General features: G+C 26.5%; 1 protein-coding gene across 1 annotated transcript in view; it reads left to right on the top strand.

Moving 5' to 3' along the window:
• The window catches only part of LOC129963250 (protein odr-4 homolog), a 34041-nt gene extending 12792 nt beyond the window's left edge, over nucleotides 1-21249 (top strand). The window contains exons 4-11 of the mRNA XM_056077487.1: nucleotides 2228-2325; nucleotides 5302-5338; nucleotides 6387-6713; nucleotides 8203-8322; nucleotides 13479-13566; nucleotides 16809-16991; nucleotides 19892-19981; nucleotides 20989-21249. Coding sequence (XP_055933462.1) covers nucleotides 2228-2325; nucleotides 5302-5338; nucleotides 6387-6713; nucleotides 8203-8322; nucleotides 13479-13566; nucleotides 16809-16991; nucleotides 19892-19981; nucleotides 20989-21062 — 1017 coding nt within the window. The 3' untranslated portion in view covers nucleotides 21063-21249. The remainder of the gene's footprint in view (nucleotides 1-2227; nucleotides 2326-5301; nucleotides 5339-6386; nucleotides 6714-8202; nucleotides 8323-13478; nucleotides 13567-16808; nucleotides 16992-19891; nucleotides 19982-20988) is intronic.
• The last annotated feature ends 288 nt before the right edge of the window (nucleotides 21250-21537 follow it).

The following is a 21537-nucleotide window of genomic DNA, read 5'->3' as shown; positions in this document are numbered from 1 at the left end:
AAAAGGACTTTCTATCTAAACAAAAATATATTATTTAAGAAATCTGAAATTTGAATATCAGGACTTGGTTATACCTTCATTTCCAAAACTATGGTTAATTCCTCAATCAATTCTGTTCCTACTAAGAGCATAAGTTAAATCTTTACAAGAATAGCTAAATAAGTGCATTCCTGCTATAATAAAATGAAAACTTTTTTTTTGTCCTCTTGAATTGTAAGTAACTGCAAGGGGAAAAAATGTGATATTACTTTAATAGAATTTAACAACTTCATGAAGGATGTACCTTGTAGTTCAGTAGAATTTGAAGAGTATGAAGTAACCAAAATTTGAATTGATAAGTTTGTATTAAAATATGTACATGATTAAAAGTCTTATCAGAAATTATGGGGGAAAAAATTGAGATTTTGATATTATCCTATGGTCAGACCATAATTGCTAGAGGAGTTTCCTTAAATAAAAATATTGAAGTTGGAAACTGTAAAGAGGAAACATATGTTGCAAAGCATTTTTTTTAGATGAACTGAAAATATTTGATAAGTAGAAAATTTCCAAATCACAAAAGAACTTTATATGCAGAAAATGCTACTGCATGTTGAAAACATGGACAAACAAACATTATAATCTAAAAATGATGTATGAAAAAGGATATATGGGATGTAAGACATTAATCTCAAAATCAAAAAGATTAAAAATTGTTTCTACCCTGCAAAAATAAGCTAATTAATTAATAAAAAATGCAAAAAAAAAAAATCTGTGTAAAGTAGAATTTATTAATTTTTGGAATTGGAACTTTTAATCAAACAACTTATAATGAAATTTAAATTAATTTAATAGCTTATTGTTTTCAGTTCATTTGTGTAAATGTAAATAAAGTCTTTTAGATTTATGTATTGTATTTACCCCGTTACCAAGTATTGGTCAAAAGAAGGTTAAAAGTCTTTATGGGATTTTTGTGTGTGTGTGTGTGTGTGTGTGTGTGTGTGTGTGTGTGTGTGTGTGTGTGTGTGTGTGTGTGTGTGTAGAATTCTGTTTCAGCTAAAGTGTGAATGTGTTTGTGAAGTGAGCAATAAGTAGTCATTTGTGTGAAATGAGCAGTAGTTATTCTGGAGTTAATACAGGGTGTCCCAAAAAAATGTATACACACTTTAAATAATTGTAAATTTGGGGTTTATTATAATTCGAATAATTTTCAACATGTAAAAGATTCTACAAATATCATTCTATTGTCTTGTTATCGCATGTTCTCAAACTGATGTCCGTTCTGCTCCAGACACTGCTAACAACGCGAAGCGATGGAATAGCACACATGATGGAACAATTCCCTTGGGATATTCGTACATTCATGTTCAATGGTTGCCCTCAATTGAACAACTGTTGCAGGTTTATGGACGTCCTGAACAGTTCCATCAGCTTCAAACTTATCTCTAATGCGAGTGATGGTAACTCGTGTAGGTGGTTCTTTGTTAAACTCCCTCTTAAATTGTCTTTGCACTTCTACTGCATTTTCATACTTCCAGTAGCATTTTAGAATAAATTTCCTTTCTTCAAATTCAAGTCTGTCTGCCATCACTCGGTTCAATGGGTTCAGTTTGTAAAGAAAGAAGAAATAACCAGCTGCTAAAATGTGTATATATTTTTTTGGGACACCCTGTAGTAAGGTGCTTGCATTGAGATCTTAAAATGTACTTTGGATTGTAAGGTTTAGCTGACTTATTGTAAGATTAGCAGTTTTCTCAGTACTGTTCATTTTAAGCATTTAAAAGTAATAAATAGGAAAGTATTAGCTCATCTGAATCCTAACAGTGAAAATGTTTACATTTTATCATATGCTTTTTTATGTCAAAAATATGTAATTTTATGATATTTGAATTTTCTTACTAAGGTCCTTGAATGTCTTTAATTTCTTTCTTTCTTTTTTTAAAAATAAGAGTGGGAGAACTGTAGAAATATATTGCAAACTAAGAATTTTTGTGAATTTTTCTCATTTTCATCAAAATTGTGTTAATTTTAAATGCGTTTAGTTGCAGATATGGCATTCATATTTGAATGATTTGTTTTCATCATCTAATTTAATTCTAAAATTTTATTTTTATTTTTGTTGTCAGTAGTTTTGAAAAGTTTTTAGTTGATATAAGATTTATGAATTTATTTTAGTTCATTAAAACACTTATGGAAATTGCTTATGCACATTACTGCATACCATTAACTGTGTCTTCTTTTTTTATAGATTCTCTTTGCCATATTCAAAACATTAAGTAAATCTCAGAAATCTAGTTTGTGTTTAAAAGAAAGAATTTTGCTTACAATATGCACTATTACTTCAAAGTATCCTTTTCCTGTATTGATGAATTTCTGTCTATTTTCAGCTGCTTCAGTTTTACATGTCAAAATATTTAAAGAGAATTAATTTTGAATGTAATGATTACGGTATTTTCTAGTTCTGAAAAAAAGTTCTAGTGAAATACTGTAAATTAGACTATATTTTGTGAAATAATGTATTTGTGGATATTAATTAATAATCTTGATTTTAAAAATTAATAATGATTGATTTTTATATATTATTCATACAATTAGTTCTTATTGCTGTAATTAGATTCATGATTAAGCTGTATTCCAATTCATTCCTTTTAATTTGTATGTTAGAATTTTTTGACATGGATTATGATTTTCTTACTCTAAACTTCCAATATATAGATTTCTTTTTCCATTATTTGAGTTCATTTGAAAAAGCGAGTTTTTACTTTTCTGGAATAAAGTTTACAGAAAATAAATATTATAAATGTCAAAAATTTGAACTTGGGATTTCATTGAATCTCTGCATTTTCTTCCTCCCTGAATCCGAGAAACATACTTTTGGAATTGTCACATCTATATGTGAATGTTATAACTCAGAAATGTTTGAGCAAAAAAATGAATTAAATGAATGACATTTGTTATGTGGGTTTTACACCAAATTTTGAATAAACTCTATTTAGGGGAAGTCTATCTGTTCGAGTACGATATTATAAAATGTAATGAAATAGTTTGATAAAATTTGGTATATAGTCACATCAAAAGTGTAAATTTTTATCAAAATTTTAACCAAATTGGTATGACAGTTGACTGCCAATTTCATACACAAATGAATCTGGTTACTCAAAAATACAATTTTAAATGAAATTTGGCCTGTGGCCGTGTGACTACTTTTGTTGTTGATCACTTAATTGTTGTTAATCTACAATCAATGCATAAAAAAAAAGTGTTAAAATACATACATTTCTTCTCTATTATACAAAGCATAAAATACTTGTGCTCTGAAAATAAGAATCTAAACAATTTTAGCATTCATGATCACAAAATCTACAATTTGATGCATAGGGGAAGTAGGATAATGCCTTTATTAAAAAGTATGCATGAAATTTTGAGAAGTCCTCTCAACCCCCCCCCCCATAGTGCTAGAAAACAAATCCTATGATAATGCCACATTGACAAAAATCAAAATTGCAAAAACTGATGTATTCTGTTGGTTATGCTAAAAACAGCCCCCCCCCTCTTCTTTCCTGAGAGAACAGTGATCATTGAAAACTCATCTGCCTGTGTAAATTTTCAATGGAAAGGGAAATTTCAAAGGGTTAAAAATGCTGTCCTGAATTTTTTTTCATCTGTGTTGAGTTTTAAAGTTTAATATCCAACAATTCAAAACTGTCTCAAAAAGTACTTGCAATCATATTGATGAATCAACTAGAGCCACAAGAGATTATGATCTTATAAATGCAGAAGAGACCCATTAACTTTTTAAAATATTGATGGTAAAATGACAAAATGAATATTCTAATAATTGTCTATTTATCTTGGAATCAAATGAAATCAAAATCAATAATAAAAACTGTATAAAAGAAAGAGTTTCAAGGGTTGATTTTCATTATAGTAATTATGAAACAGTGGTATTAAATGGAAATGAATAAAAATATTACAATGCAGAGACTATTTTTAATATTACATTAATTGTGACTTTAATTCCATTTAAAATATTCACAAATGAATATTTACTTTATTTGATGAAAATGATCCAATTTATTTGATGAGAATGATATTCTACCTGCAGAAACACTCAGCATTGTGCAGGATAAAATTTTCATATTTTCTATTAATGAAAAACTCATAGTTTTATAAAACCAACTTAATATTAGCACTCAACAAGATCTAACATGTCTGTAAATAAATGCTTTTTTAAATATTTATTTTAAAAACAAGTTTGTAAAAAAAAATCATACTACACAATTTTTATCATCTGCAATTTTATTTTTAATTAATATACTTTGGAATTTGTTTTGTATTAATAAAATAAAAAAATAACTGAAATATCAAAAAGTAAAAGTAGAATAATTGAGTCTCATCATTGTGTAGCATTGGATTATCTATCAATTTCCTTATTTTAAAATCGTCTGCATCTGTTCAATAATTTAGGAAATTTTGAAAAATTAACAGTAGATGTAGCATTAAAAAAGAAGCATCATTGAGAAGATAGAATTTTGAATTTTAAATGTTATAAAAATACTTTTCAATTATAATTTGTCCTAAGTTGCATTAATACAAAATTTCAATTCATTTCTGATCAACTGAATATGTAATTAAATTTTGCACTTTGAAAAGTTGATAGTATTCTTTAACTTATCTGAAATAAAAAGTGTGCAAAATCTGATTGAGACTAGCCTGTTTAGATGTATTTATATACCCTCTTAAAATGACACCACTGCAATGACTTATATCATTTTACCTCTTTAAATTTAAAACAAAAAATAATAAAATGATCCATCTTGATAAAAATTCAAGAAAGAATAAATGTGAATGTTTAACAGTTCATAAAAACTAACATGTTATTTAAAAAATGTGCAGCATTTAATTTCATAATTATATTAGAGCATAACTATATATTTTTTATTTTGGGATTTTAAAACTTACTAATACTTTTTTACAATTATGGTTATAATAATGTAAAAATATTATTGAAGGTTTATTGAAAATTAGACCTGGACAAATCTACTATATTGTTAAAATAAATTATTTACCACATTCAGAATTACGATTCAACATCATTTCTTTTTGAAGAAACTATGCTTTGAAGCCTTGAGCAGTATTCTTAAGAAGAGCTATTGGATTATGTAACTTATACAATACATTATAATATTATATATTTTATCTGTCATTTTCATAAAAATCATATTTTTTGAAGTTTGCTGATTCTTTAAATAAGGAAAGCTTTTTTTTTTTTTTATGAATGTGGATATAAATGGATCTTTTAAATTTCCTTAATGTGTCCAGAATAGTTTGTAGAACTTTTGATGTTGCCGATTTTAAGGTATGTTTAATTTACATATTTTTCTTTGCAACTTTGATATGGAAGACTCCATAATACTTCTAAAATTGGGATTAGTAATTATGTACATAATGCTTTTCTTAAGTTTTTTTTTTTTTTTTTATGTATGGAGGTATTAAATTGAGCAGTTTCTGTAAATAAAATTTATTTTCTTATCAGTTAAGACACCATATTGAGTTTTAAATAATTATTTGAAAAAATAAAAGTAAAAATCAACTGTCAATTTTTTTTCATACCATCCATTTTCACCCTCCCAGTATATAGCATTTAATTATATCATTTAGGAGTTTATGATTATATAATAAACAATGAATTATGAAAATTCTGAGTTTCTTTTTTTTCTTTCTTTTGAGTCTTAAAAGAATTTTCATATTTGAAATGTTTATAAAAAAAAAATCTGAATTCTTTTAACTTTCAGGAATTTATCTTATTTTTTTTCTTTATCCAAAGATAAAATAATAATAATAATAAAAAATAGAAGCACATGATTTGATCCCTTTGATCGAAAAATATAGAGCTGAACAAACAACTGTTGATTCATGAATTTTTCATTTTTCTCTTCAGGTTTCAGGCTCAACAGATTTTTTGTTTTAATTTCAATAATTTAAAATTGCTTTTCAATATCACTTAATTATAGAATTCTTAAATTTTTTTTGTTTTCAGTTTGTTATAATATTTCGATTATTTTTTTTTAACATAATACGATTTCTAAGTCTGTATTTTCCTAGTAATTTCTTTGATGTCTCATTTTTATTTTTTTATTTTTGTTAATTTAAAAATTGTTGATAGTAACCAAAATTATTTTTCTTAAAATAGATAGGAATTTTGAATGATATAATTTTTCAAAAACATCAGAAAAATTAATAATAATGCCGTAAAATATCAGAAGATGGTTTAGATATTTTATGTATTTAAAGTCCAAATTTCTATATTTTCATTAAATGTAACATTTGATGTATCATATCATATTGTATATTTTGTTTCAGAGTTTCTTCATTTCTCAAAATAATTTTTGATTTTCTCAATTCAGAGTTCTGCTATCCCTGCTGATTGGAAATTTCAAACAGGAAACTTCAAATGGCAGCAAGTACGATGTCAACTTGCTGTTGATTTGAAGTTTCCAATAAAGGAAGAAAATGGAAGCTTGAGCTTACAAAAACAAATTGAAATAGGACTGCATCCATTTCTGAAGACTATACAAGAAGCTCATACTCTTGTTGATGGATTGCAACGAGATTCAGATGAACTATTAGACACTTCTGTAGAAAGTAAACGGTCAAAGAAAAAGCAAACAAGTGATAAGGAAGAAAGGCTTCCTTCACCAGCATGGCACAATGTTGAGTTATTTATTTCATTGGTAATGATTATAGTCTTTTAATACTTTTTAAATTCTAATATGCAATGTGAATATTATTGATATTGTGTAAACTATACCAATCCCTTACTCTTATCATAGATATGTCATGAAGACTTTGACAGTGCCTACTTATATAAATTTCTCAAATATTAATAAGCTAAAATATCTAAGAATATTATCTTAAGAATTTCTGATTAAATTTTAAAAAATAACTAAATTAAGTGGTTTGGAATTTTTAGTTCATTTTCACATGTTAGTTCATTTTCACAAGTTTGAAATACTTTAACTGGTAAAAATGGGACAGCATTTTTTTTTAACTAAGAAACTTTTATTTAAGCAAGTACTTGTAAATTATAACCACTTCTTATATCATATCAAGTTATACCAATTCTTGTATTTTTTAATATTTTTATTCCCTACTTAAGATACTAATTTTTGTTCAATAAATGCCATCTTAAATCTTGATTTTCCCAACTATGCAGTTTGATTTATAGTGTCAGTTTAACATTAAATCTTGAAATTATTTAAATTGTTTTTAAAAAAAAATGGATATGATATTATTCGAGTTTTACCTCCTTTCTTTTTATTATAATGTATACAATGTAATTTTTATTTTCCTTAAACTTAAATATTTGATCATTCTTTTAGAATATAAAGTATTTTACAAGATTATAGCAATGAGGTTAAATACTACAAAGCAGAATGCAGAGTCTAGCATTGGTCTAGCTAGCAAGAAAATTCCACTTTTATTATATTAACAGTTCTGAACTGTAAGCATCAAATATCACGATTCATATGTATTTCAATATTTTTTTGTTATTCTCATTTAATATGGTGATTGTAATTCTCAAATTCTTAATGTATTCTGCACAAAAAAATTGCTGCTCCTTCCCAAACTGTAAAGTAGTGAATTTTAGTGAAATTTTCATTCATGTAAAGTAATTATAAGAAAGTTATTTTAATATATATGTCTTAATACAATTCTATCCTAGAAAATATTTTATTATAATGCAATTTTTATTTGGCAAATTTGAAATATGATCTTTATCATGTAAAAGTTTTTTAAAAAAATTCAGAATCAGTTATAAAATATTATTTACATTATCAATGGTAAATATGATATCAACTTTGAGCATTACTTTATTATTAATGAACTTTACCTGAAAAACAATGATACTTAATAATAAAGTTAATTGAGATTGCATGGAAAATATTAAAGAAAAGTTTTAAAAGGCTGGTAAAACAAAAGGGCAAATACATTACCTGAGTTTAAATAATTATATAGGTACAGAAACTGGTCTTCTGATATTGATAAATTGATTTTAGAAATGATTAAAATCTAAATATTTTTCTAGGAAGTTTATTTAAAATGTAAAGATTGTCAGAAATGTATAACCTGATTTCTAATGAAACTGCATGAAACTATTTCTGCACTTGTAAAGTAGCTCTGATTCAATATCTGTTATTATGTAACTATTTTAATCTTTAGGAAAATAATAACAATGTAAATCCTGAAGTATCTGATTGTGTGTGCATGATGACTGTTAAAGGCGCAGTTCAGTGTCGAGCATATGTACACGGAAAAGCTACTGTTGGGGATGCAGTTAATGTAAGTGTCAAAAGAAGATCAATATTTATTAATGTGTGGTTAAATCCAATTTAAAAATATAAGCTTTAAGTCAATGCCCATTTTCTTCAGTAATTTTTCTCAATTTTTAGAATTCAACAATTTTTTTGTAATTTGAAGGTAATTGCTCCCTTCTCACAGATAATTGCCATCTGGCAGAAATTGTTTTAGCAATTCTTTTGATGTTGTTTTTCCCCTCAGTCTGATTTAGTTTGATTGCTGAGAATTTTTCAGTATTTTACCAAGTTATATCAATTGTTTTCAATATATATATATATATATATATATATATATTATATAAAATATTATAAATAGTTTTCTTGATGGTCTTATAAAGATCATTACAGGGTAATCAGCTAATTAGGAATTATCAAGAAATTCTGGGAGGTTGGGAGAAACCATGGAAAAGTCAGGGAAATTTATTCTGAAACTGGAAATGTTTTATAAATTGATAATTCTTATCAAAACTGACAATTCCCAGATATTTTTTCATAAGTTGAATGAAATATCATTGGCAACTAATGGAAATGAATTATTTATTGAAAGTCAAAACAGAGACCTTATATGTGTGTGCACATGAATCAGATTGTTAAGATTTAAATTTAAATTTCTGAACGATTGAAATTTCAGGTATGTGGCATCATCAGTACTGTATTTCAAAAATTCCTACAATTTAGAAGAATACTCTTGTGCATCAAGAGTATAATAGATTCTGAATGAAATTGTGCTGGCTATTTTGTGTCTATTAACAAGTTTATTATTTGCCTTAACTTTTCTATTCCATATAATCTAAAAAATTTACTCATTTCCCACCCCCCTTTTTTTTGCATTATTTATGGCATTGCATTGATAAATTTGATGATGTTATTATAATTCATTAATTCATTGTTTTTAGATCTGGTCAGAGTTGAAGCTAGGTTTGGGCAAAACAGATTAGGTACAATAAAATTGGTTAAATTAACATTTGAACTACAATAGAAAGGAAAATTAAATATTGCATATTTATATATATGTAATATAAAAGTATAGTATTTCTCATGAAAATTTTGTTTGCTTTATTTTCAAGATAATAAATAATCAACATAAATAGCTAAAATTATTTTCCTTTTGCTTTCTATGGCAGAAAGGTAGCATAACTTGGGCCCAGCTCCATATTATTGTTATGGTCTTAAACTTTAATATTTTTTTTTTTTAATTAAAAGAAAATGTGTATTAAGAGAGCTTTTTTTCCTTTTTCTTCCTTCAAACATCAAGTTGATTTCACCACATGTTACAAATTTGAACAACATGAGTTTTAAATATTAATATTCAAAATTATTTTAAACTGGATGCAAAATATTGATCTATTATTATAATTCCGAAACAGTTTTTTGTAATTAAATGTGGTATTTTACAATAATTAATTTTTTTGCTCTTGGAGATTTTTTTGATAAATTATGAAATACCATCTAATTGCTTTTGGTTATTGCTGATATTTCTTGAAACCATTTTTTTCTCCTTCTTATTTTTAAACAATGAATGCAGGTCATTTATTTAATTCCTCATGTGAATGGATGTTATGGACACCTTGGAATAGTCTTTATTGCTAATATTTTCTTTTTGCCTTTTTTTTTTAAAAAAAATTGCAATTTTCTCAACAAAAAAATTTGCATAGGAATGGGCAGGGTTTTTTTTTTTTTTACATATTTTGATGTATAAGAAACTGATTGTCATAAAAATGTACAAAATTCTTTAATGCCATCTTCTTCTTCTTCTTCTTTTTAATTTATACTTCTAAAGCTTTTTCCATTTTGTACAATAAAAAATGATAAGGATTAATTTTCTACTTTTTTCTATATTCTAGTAATTGAACTTTCAACCAGTATGCAAGAGTTTTTTTTTTTTTTTTTAACTAGTGGGCTAAAAGTCAGGTGAGCTTAAACTAAACTGAACTACAGCTGGGCTTAATTTTCTCTAGAAGTATACAGAAAGATTTTTTTTTGTTTTGTTTCCCTACCTGTGGAAAAGCATTCAAAGGCATGGTCGCAAACACTTATTTACCTGATCAAACCTCTTGTTTGTTAGAAAAGAAAGGAATTTGGAGAAGTTAATCGAGGGTGAAATAGATTCTGACACATGTTAAGATAATACTTAATGAGCCTTTTTTTTTTTCACTCCAATTACTCTTTCTCCTCATTACCTTTTATTGAAATATTGGGATAATTATCTGGAAGTGGTAGTACGAAATGCATACTTATGCAATACTTATTGCAATAGTATATTGTGCCATAATTATTGCAATTTGTTAAACGTTTGAACCTCAATTTGTAGTGTTTTGGATGTTGAAAAATTTATGTGAGTTGTTAAGGAAAAATGTCCAGATTGGTCTGTTCAATTAAAATTAAGAATACAGCAGAATGAATTTGGTACGGAAAAGAGATATATTGAACATGGAAAGAGTTGCTCTAAAGATCTTTATAATATGTTATATATTCAGTCATCATTCTCATTAATATGTCGTTTCGGAGCAGCACATTGAATGACCTATTAAAAGGATTTTATTGTATTGAATTGTTGTAATTAATTGCTGCATGCAATTGCATTAATCGATTGCTGAAAATCTAATATAATGAGCTTTAAATTTGGAACCGTGATAATGATAGTGATTTTTTTAGTGTTTTCTGAATGCCCTATCTGTTTGCAAATTATTATTTCTTTGGCCAATCTCACAAAATTTTAGTTTTTACTGTGGGTGTGGGTAGGGGATCTGCTGGATTTGATACTTGAAAATTTTAAAAGGAAAAGGGGGAAAAAAATTTAAAAGTTTTATTCTTTTGTGTTCAGATTTTATAACGATTTTTCCTTTTGTTTTTAATATTATAGAATTTTTTTTTATAGTGAAATATTTCTTTTCACTTGAGATACTCTCTGTAAATGTTTGTCATAAAAAACATGCAGCATAAACCATTGAAATTAGGTGCATGAAATTTGTAAAGTTATTTTTGAATCAAAGAGCCCATTAAAAACTGTTTTTCTTTTTTGAATTTAGTTTAATTAAAAAATAAAACATAATTTTAGTGTGTTTTCATCATAATATCAAAGCATTTTATCACACACAAGTTATATTTTCCACATTTAAAGATTTTTTTTTAATGATACTGTGCAAGTTGGAGGTTCGAACTTGCAACGTTAGGGTTCATAGCCAAGTAACATAGCCACTAGACAAAATTGTACACTCTTCCCCGGAAGTTGTTATCTGGCTTATGATGTTACCACCATAATACCAATTTTATTTGAATGAATACATTTTTTTTCTGTAGTTTAGTAATTTAAAAAAAAAAATCGTTTTATGACACAATTTATAGCAGTGATTTATGTTATGAAATTTAAAACAATATTATTACTTCTTCAAATCTTTGAATCATATTATTTTGACATTGTTTTAAAGTCATGATTTAAAAAAAGGGCTTTCTTTTCTTTAATTTAAACTTTCAAAAATGTTAAGCAGTTCATTAAATAAGATTCTTTATTTGATGACTTTTGTTAAATTTTGAAGCAGTGTGATGTATATTCTGGTGCTTGTTTCTGAAAATATTTTTATAAAAAATGCTTCAGCTGGAATTTATTATTTTAATTTTGCTTTTTAGTTACAGAGATGACCTTTTTTTTAGCTTTATGAATTTGTTTCAGTTACTAAGGAAAACTAGGACTTGTTAAGCATTTTCATTTTTTCTTAAAATGCATATTCACAGGGTGTTTGTAATTTTTAAAAAGTTAAAATAATTTTTTTCCCCCATAAAGGCTAAAAAGCAAGTTAAATTGTCAAACTGTTTATAAAACAGCCTTCTCTAAACTTCAGAAGTAAAAAATGATAAGACAATTTTTGTATAATCTGAACATTTCTTAATGCTACTTTACTTTTCTGTTAAAAAAATGATCTAAAACACTTTGGCGTGGGTCTTAACACGCATTCCCAAATTTACTTTAAATTAAAGTATTAAAACATTTCTAATAAGTGAAAGACTGCCAGCCATGTAGGATAACAATAATAATTTTTAATTACAAATTAAATAAACAAATATAGATCATGATGCATTGGACGTATATCCATCGACCAGCGCGAGGCAGAAATTCGGAGCAAGCCGGCGAAGCCTGGAAATGAGTCACATGTTTTCATTGGAGAGCAAAGTTCATCTCCATAGGTGTGAGTGATACTTGTCGCCAGCTGTTTGGACGCTGCAACACATTTAGAATATAGCTTTGTTTCATCTTCAGTTTCATGGCAGTTTTGCCAGTCTTACAATCGTAGCCATTTTGAAATGTTTTAGTTTTATGAGATCGCAAATTAAATTACTAAATATAGTGAATTAATGCAAGGGGAAGTTTACACTTTCCATCTCAGCCACGTTGAATTTTATTTGCTATTGCATATATAAAAATAGATGCAAAATTTTTGATTATGCTATACTTCCTCATCTATATTGACATTTTCTGAAATGATGTTATTTAAAAATAATTTGTTAATTTTAAGAAATGATAAAAGGGATCAGAGATCTTTATTGTTAATCTTATAAAAGTGCTACTTTAATCTTAATATTTTGGTATTGATATTTTTTTTTTTTTTTTTTTCATTTTTCAACTACTTTTATGTTATGTGAAAAAAAAAACAAAAAAAACATAATTTGTTATACTATAGAAGACATTGTACAAATATAGGAATAATTATTAAAATTTAAAGAATACACATTTAAAATTAATTAAAGTTTTTTTCAATAAAAACTATAAATTATTATAAAATAGAACACATCCTTTGCTTAGAAAAAAAGATTTACTTATGCATACATGTTCAAAAGGTGCTTAATTTTATTAGTTAAGGTGTTTAAAAAGTACTTCTATTTAATTTTTGCAGCAGTTTCTCACTATGCACCCTGTTTAAATACTCAACTATAATTATATTTTCTGTTAATTGTTATTGTGTATATTTACTTTTTAAAAAATTGGTGCTTTTTTCTGATTTACACTTTTACCTTTTATACTTGCTATATCTTAACACTTTATGCACATATAAATGAATTAAAAATTATCTTCTATTGACATGATGTTTATTTATACACTTTATGACAATAGACTTGTATTTATTTTGTTTTATATTTTAATAGGCCTTAAAACAAGACATCATAAGGAATGTCATGGCTAGGTGTGAAATTCATTGTGAAGATTTATTACTTATTGAGGAAGAACAGAAAGGTATTTATTTAAATCTGAAATTATAAATATCTTTATAGTTCTGGTTTATAATAATAAAACTAAATACTGATAAAAATATAAATTTTCAGTATAATAAATATATAAAATGCTTACTAATTGCATCAAGCAATAAGTATTAAATATAAGTATTTGCTAAGAATATGTATCTAAGTTTGAAAATTTTATTGATCTATTTGCAAGATAAATTTGCTTATTGGAACAATCTTTTTTATTTATAATTTAAATTATATCATCTTATTTTATAAAACATATTATCTATATCAGTTAAATATGTATGCAGAAAAATTTCTAATTAAATTAGGGTTGTCATGCAACTGGTAGAATCAGAAAAATACAGGGAATTTAAAAATCTGGCAAAAAACAGAAAGGTGAAGGGTAATTGAAAATTTTCATTAAAGTCGAGAATTTTAAGTTTCTTCCTATTTAAAATTGCCAATCTCTAAAGGTTGAAAGAATAAAAAATTGTAGTCATAATTTCCAAAAACAAAACAATATCATTCGCGATTATATGCCCCTTTTTTATTTGACCCTTTTATCTGTATAGATCAGTCTAATTACGATTTCAGAGACATTTGTTCTTTTTTCATGAGATTCCAAAATTGCACCTAATGAGGATGTACAAGATTGCTATAACAGCATGGAACAATAAAATACATTTTTTCTGTCACAAACATTAAATCTGCTAAAGCAACATGGTGGTATTTATTCTTCCAAATTTGAATTTATTGAATGGATTGTTTATTATTTAAGAAACTGTGAGCTTATTCAAAATACATTAGAAACAATGTGAAACGATTGTAATCATTCAAAAACAATGAGCCGCTTAAAATTCGTATTTAATCAAATTGATGTATAAAATAAAGTCAATCCTGATTTTTCTGAATGGGATTGAGAAGTTCTGCAAAAATTCATTTGTTGCATGCTGCCCCCCCCTTTGTAAGATAATAAGTCTAAATTATATGGGAGAACAGGCACTTACTAGTCATGCCAAAAGAGGTAAACATACAAGATTGCCTGCCAGCTCATCATTGATGTTGAACTTAGTATCTAAAAGGAATGCAGGAAAATATAACATGTCAAAGAATAAACTGATTTTGAACTTTTTAGCACAAGAACAATAATTTAAAGCTGAATTTTTATGAACATTAAAACTTGTTGCATCACATACATCCTTTAGTGCATTCAATGAAATATCAGAAATGTCTTCACATGTTTTCACTGAAAGTGAAATGGGTAAAAAATGTATGTTAGACCATACAAAAATTTCATACTTTATTTGTTAAGGGTAAGTAAGCTCCATGAAACTGATGGCTGATAAATCTGCAGAAATTGATACCCAATTATATAAATTGATGAAAATGAATAAATTAAAAAAATAATCGTGCTTTGTAATGTTTTTTGTTGAGTAGTCATTTATTTGTATCATGATTACAAAAATGTTTTGTGTTTTATTTTCATCCATGTTCATTTTTTTTTTTTCATTTCATTTTTGTGTGACTTACTGTTAAACAGCATGAGAGGTAATATATCCCCCTCCCCTCTTAATATATAAATTTGTCTTGTTAAATTCTAGATAATAAATAAAGAGAAATTTTTTGTATGTAAATATAAATCTTCTCTTAATATGCTGTTATTTCGATTAATGTTAAATTGTTGCTTCCTTTCCTTGCTTTTACCACTCCTTAAAATCTTATTGCATTATGTAACTAGCACGAGTGCTATTCACATATTACCTTGTATCTTGAATATACGCACAGGCAAAACTCGGAGAATTTTTTTTTTTTTTTTTTTCCAGATTTGAGTGGCAACCCTGTTAAATGTTTTTAGATTCCTAAAATTATTGAAATTTTTTATTTGAACTTGTGACACTGTGAATAATTTTGTTTCATGGAGTTATTAAAAACAACTTACTGGTAATCTTGAGTTCAATAATATATCATCTGCTGAATTATATTATTTTTGTATACATAATATCTTATATATAAAAATGAATTTTTGTTTGTTCGTATTTTATATAAAATTTTGCCTGCACTTGTGTGAAGATTGTAGGCTTAGTACAAATATTAGCATTTATTTTGAACATGATAAGATTTATGAACAAATAGTTTTGTATGTTTTTATTATTCAAAATAATTAAAAATTGTCAGTTGATAATCGACAAAAGACAAGCAGTAAATGGCAAACAGCACATGTCATCGGAGTTCTTAGTAGATATATCAAACAAAATAAAATTATTATAAACCATGCCAATCAGTGGGAGTGAAATGAAATCAAAAATATTTAGTGCAAGCGCTAATTTTTTTTCTTTCCATTAATGAATAGTCATCTACACAAGATATTGTCATTTTACAGGCTCAATATTTAGGTTCTAACGAACCAATCATATTATTTAGTTTATCTCACACATACAAAATAGAATTATGATCGATGCTGATCACTGTAAGTTATATGTAATATAAATTTTCCAGTTTAAACAGCAATTTTCCTATTTATTCAGTGAATTGACAAACAATATTTCGATTATACAAGTTTATGTCATGATAATTGCTTCATCAAAAAATGTGTCCCAAGCGTTCATCTCTTAGCAGATCTACAAGTGTAGCACGTAGAAATAAGCAAATTCAAGCTCCTCAAATAAATGAGGGGCAACAAGTGAGCAGTGAAACAAATCATTTACGAATTGCAAATTCACATGCTTCAAGAATCTCAATATCAACATGCAGCTAGAATCGAAAGACGATGTCTATGTGCTAACCGATAACGCACATCAGAATCAGAAGACCAACATATGGCAAGAATCAAGGCACTTATTTATATTGGAGAAAGTTGAATGGAGATGTGCTCATTCTACTTGTTCCCATTATTTCCACCAACATGTGTTTGGATTTCACATGTCGATGTAGTTCTCCATTCAACTTACATTCTCAAAGACCATCAACTAGGCACAAGGTCAATCACTTCAAGCTTGCCGATTGAACCTAGAATATCAATGTTTTTCTCAAGGCTAGTTGTATGCTCACTTACAGCCAAGAAATTAATTATTAATTTAATTGATCTATACTTTTAATGAAATTTAAAGTGTTATAATTAAGTTGTATCCTATAAGAATGTTTTAAAAGTATTTTACTGTATTGAAATTATGAAATTTATCGTATCTTATCTTACTTGTGTTAACTTTTTACTTCATTATTAAATTTGACAATTACTCTATTTGATTTCAGATCCTCTGGTGGTTCATGAGTTGCCAAGAAGAGTGTTTGCTTGCTTACCACAAACTGATATTTGTGTTTGCGATTATCAGTTTCATAGTGATACAGCTAGTGATTCCCTTGATGCCTTTAAAGAATTACTTGATTTGGAGCTTGCAGAACAAGACATTGATACTTCGTGTGAAATTTCGCCAAGTATGTTTGTTTTTATAGAAACTTTGATTATTTAAATGAGCTCTTCAACTTTTCTAAAAGTTCAGTGTCCTATTGCTATTTTTTTTCTAGCAATGTTTTAACATTTGAAATAGTCTTTAACTTTCTAAATAGCAGAACCATCTCCCTACCCCCAGGTTTATTGTTTGTTTTTCAAGCTAAATAACTCATATTTGTAAGAAAATTTCTGGATAAAATATTTTTTTATTTGATTCAATTATATATTAAAGGAAAGTGCTGAAGTATTCTCAGTGCTGAAAGACTTTATACCAAAATAATTGGTTAGTTTAAAAGTTAAATGTTGCTAAATTCCATTTGATTTTAAAACATTCTTCTTTCAGTTAATCATTTTATTTTGTAGTTGTAAATAAGATTAAATAAATCTTGTTTTGTAAACAAATTGTATGTTTCTGTAACTGATTATTTTGATCAAACAAACTTTTGAAAAATTATTTGCATCTTTTTTTTTTTTTTAGTTTATACCAATAAATTGTGTGAATGTTTTTTTTAAATTTAATTTTCTTTATTTTGCTTATCATCCCATTTTAACCCCCTTCTCCATTTTTGCTTAAGGGTGGTACAACTGTTATACCAATGATGAGTTAGGATTTCCTTTCCCCGTGTAAACTTCCCACCAATACACTAATTGCCCAATAAAATCATTTCCCTGCTGTCCCCTATAGGCTCAAGAGATTGCCATTAGCAGAATTTTAAAATGAGTGTTGATGCTGGTGCGTTTTCAGACATATATTTGGGTGACTTTTCTTTTTTCAAAGTTTTAAGATGTATGGAATAAGTATGCTTAGTATCATTCATGAATTATACTAGACACAATCAAATTGCTTTTTTTACACATTCCATAATTTTGTGAGATCACTTTTCCTTTCCTAATACCAGTCTTCAAGAATGAATGCTGACCTATATTGAAAATTCTTGAAGTGTGAAGCTTTATGATGATGCTTCCAGATAAAGAACTGGAGATATTTCAGCAATAATGCAATTTACTTTTAAATATAATATGGTCCCAACTATAATATTATGTTGAAAAGTAGTAATTTATAGACAAATTACCAGTTATATCAACTTATATGCATGAAATAACGTATAGGTGATAATCAACACCTGCATATGAAATGCTAAGTAAACCGTATACAATTTTACTTTATTAAAATCTATTTTTGAATTTATTTTTTTTTTTTTTTTGCATTTTAGAAAATTTTTGGATTGTAAAATATATTTTTTAATTCATTTGCCAATTATATTAAGTGAATTTTCTGAAAAAGCAATACATGTTTTAAATGAATGACATTCATATTAAAAATTTTTAAACATGCATACTAAGTGTTAAAAACATAGTGAAAAATCTACTGTTTATTTATATTACAAAAGCTTCAAACTACATTAAATAAAAACTATAATAAATTTTGTATTCAATATATTCAATCATGAAATACTCAGTTATGCTTTTATCATATTCAATAGAAGAATAGTGTAGCCTGTGTGCTATACAAAGAAAGAAGTTAGCATTTTTAAATAGAAAGTAATTAGTAATTATATTTAAAATTTTATGCATAAATTACACCTTGTTTATATGTAATTGATTTGTTAAAAATATAAAAATAAAATGAAGTTCACTTTGCAATATGTAAGTTTTAAAAGAAATAAAATTTATATTTCAGCAACAACTTTGACATTTAATAAATTTCATTTATGTTCCACATTACAGAATAATCTCAGTGGAAATTTCTATTCATATTATATCTATAAATAAATGATTATCTGTATAAATAAATGATTATAAAATTGGCACTTAATCAGCCAAATATAAGGCAGCAGAAAATTTGATTTAATTTATTCAGCATTGTTATATCAAATTTGGTAGTGCCCCTTCAAAATTAGTGATTACTAATTTAGAGTGAAAATGAAATAAAACTAGTATTATCAGCTATATCTAGGAAAGAGACAAAACTGCAAAAGAGCAACCTATTTACTATGGTGGGAAAAGATAACTCTTTAATGCTACAGGTGGCTGAAATCAAAGGGGTCATTTTCAACAAATACAGTTAGAAGAAGGGAAAGCCATTTTTGAGTTTTTCTCGTTGAGAGCCTGGAGTTGGAGGAATTTTTCAGAGTTCCAAAGCCTAAAGGCTAAGCAAATTTTCACTTTGCAACTATATGTATATATTGTTATGAACTTGTAATGTTTTTTTTTTTTGACATAATTTGTTATATTTCTAAGAGCACAGTATTACTGATAGTTATGATGGATGCTGAATACATGTTGGGTCAATGACCTCTGGACTTGTCAGTGAACTTGGCGGCCAAATTCATACTTTCGGTCTTCAGGAATTTTAATTATAGGTCAATTTAGATGTGACTTACAGTTATTTTTTCTTGAACTTTCTCTGCCTAGTCTCAAATACTATAAAAAGCCAGAAGACCAAGTGATTAGTCATTGGGGTAGGCAATTAATTAGTCATGTGCCAAATATTGAAGCAAGTATTTAAGCAATGAATGAACTGCGTGATGAGTAGCAAATTGAAGTTGAATTTTGAATGCATGAAAATACTGTATGTGTACTACAATTTTATTTTTTGTTTTAGAAAAGCATGTCATAGTAAAGTTTCATAGTTTTAAAAAGCTTAATTTTTTAATTTATGTTGAAATACTATCATATGTTATAAAGCATTGCGAATTTCAAAAATTATTGCATTTGTTTAAAAATTGTATTACTTTTATGAATATATATATATATATATATATATATATATATTTCATTGCTTGAAAAAAGGTCAGTAAACGTCTTCTGTAAGTATTATGAATGTTTTAAATAAAAGTGTAAAGATTGTAATTTAAATGCTAATTATTTTCAAATATTTTAGCTACAAGTACTTTAATATTACCTGATGTCATGGAAGATAGACTGTCTGAATTTGGCGATACACCAACACATTCCACTATGAATATGTATAGTAAGTAAAATTCTCTCTTTAAACAAAAACAAACAAAAAAAATCTTTACCCACATGAAATTATGGAGAAATGAATTAATGTTTCATATATGCCCTTGTAAAATAATAACTATTAATTTTTTTAACTTGTTTAAAAAATAGAGGAAAATTGCTTTTTATTCTGTATAATTTACTGGGGTTATTTATTCTCTTTCCTTTGTATAAACTATATTGTTTGTAAGAAATATGAATGAAATTAATACTAAATTATGTTGGATTTGTAATGCCTCAAATATATAAACTAAGTTACTTTTATCTGAACAAATATATGCTATAATTTTTGGGAATATAAAAAAGAAGAAACTTGCCACATATGGTATGAAACATTTATGTGTTAAGATTGTAATCTTCATATTTAAGTGGTTAGTAATTTCATTAAAATAACTTATGTTTCAAAGTAAAACATTATTATCATAATGAAAAAAGATTATATAATTTAAACAACTTAATGCTATATATTCCTGAATATGGTATATGAAGTATTTAAAAAAGCGGGAAATTCCAAAGATTAAATAGCCAGCCTTTTGTAAGTCATATTGTTACTAAATACTAATAGTTCCATAGGATAGTTCATAGTTCAGTAGTTCCATAGGAATAAATACCATAGTTCTGTAAATCATATTGAACAGTTGAAACTTATTTTTGAGAATTACTTATGAGTTTATTTTTTGAAATTTCTTTGGGCTCTTTGCTTAATAGTCGGTGATCTGTTGAAAATGAATCTTTGACATCATTCACATAGTTACTGCTATAAATACTGTTGGCATGCCAACAGAAATGATTGGTTAAGTTATATCTGTAAATTGTTTATTAGAAAGAAAAGACATAATAATAAAATAGCTGAATGTAACGGAATTATTACATCTAAAATATGAATGAAATATTTAATGTTATTTTTCTTTCTGAATGATATTCTTGTGTTTTCTTAAATATATGTTCATACATAGTAAAGCATTATTTTTTTTGTAGTTCCTATTGCTGGTGTTGTAGCGACAGTGGCTGTAGGTCTTGCATCGTACATGATGAGTTTCAATGCTACATAAAACAAAACCAGATCTAATCTATTAAATATTTGCTTCTTTTAATATTGTAAAGTATTGAACATTTTGGTCAGAGAATTTATGAACTAATGTAATAAAAGATATATTTGTCTCTATTATATTTATTTATTTTTATAATGTTCCTGTGAAGCATTTAAGTTTTTTAAAATAAAGTTAAATTTTGGCTCAATTTTTAAATTGTCTTTTATTTAATAATACTAAACATATTTGCCATGGCACTGGGAGAATTGGAAAAATATGGAGAATTAAAAAACAGGGAAACTGCTGGAAAATTTGAAAATTACCATAAAAATCGGGAAAATATAGGAAATTTTAAACTTTTTTTTTTTTCCATCTAAAAAATGCTGGTTTCTGAACATTGCAAGAATAAAAGATCCTGTGTAACAACAACTGTGTAAGCATGGAAACTCACCCCATTTCTACTCATTTCCCCTTTTTATCTGTTTAGATCAATCTA

Source organism: Argiope bruennichi, chromosome 3 (assembly GCF_947563725.1).
Source record: "Argiope bruennichi chromosome 3, qqArgBrue1.1, whole genome shotgun sequence".
Taxonomy (NCBI): Eukaryota; Metazoa; Arthropoda; class Arachnida; order Araneae; family Araneidae; genus Argiope; species Argiope bruennichi.
This window is presented reverse-complemented; position numbering and strand designations above follow the sequence as displayed.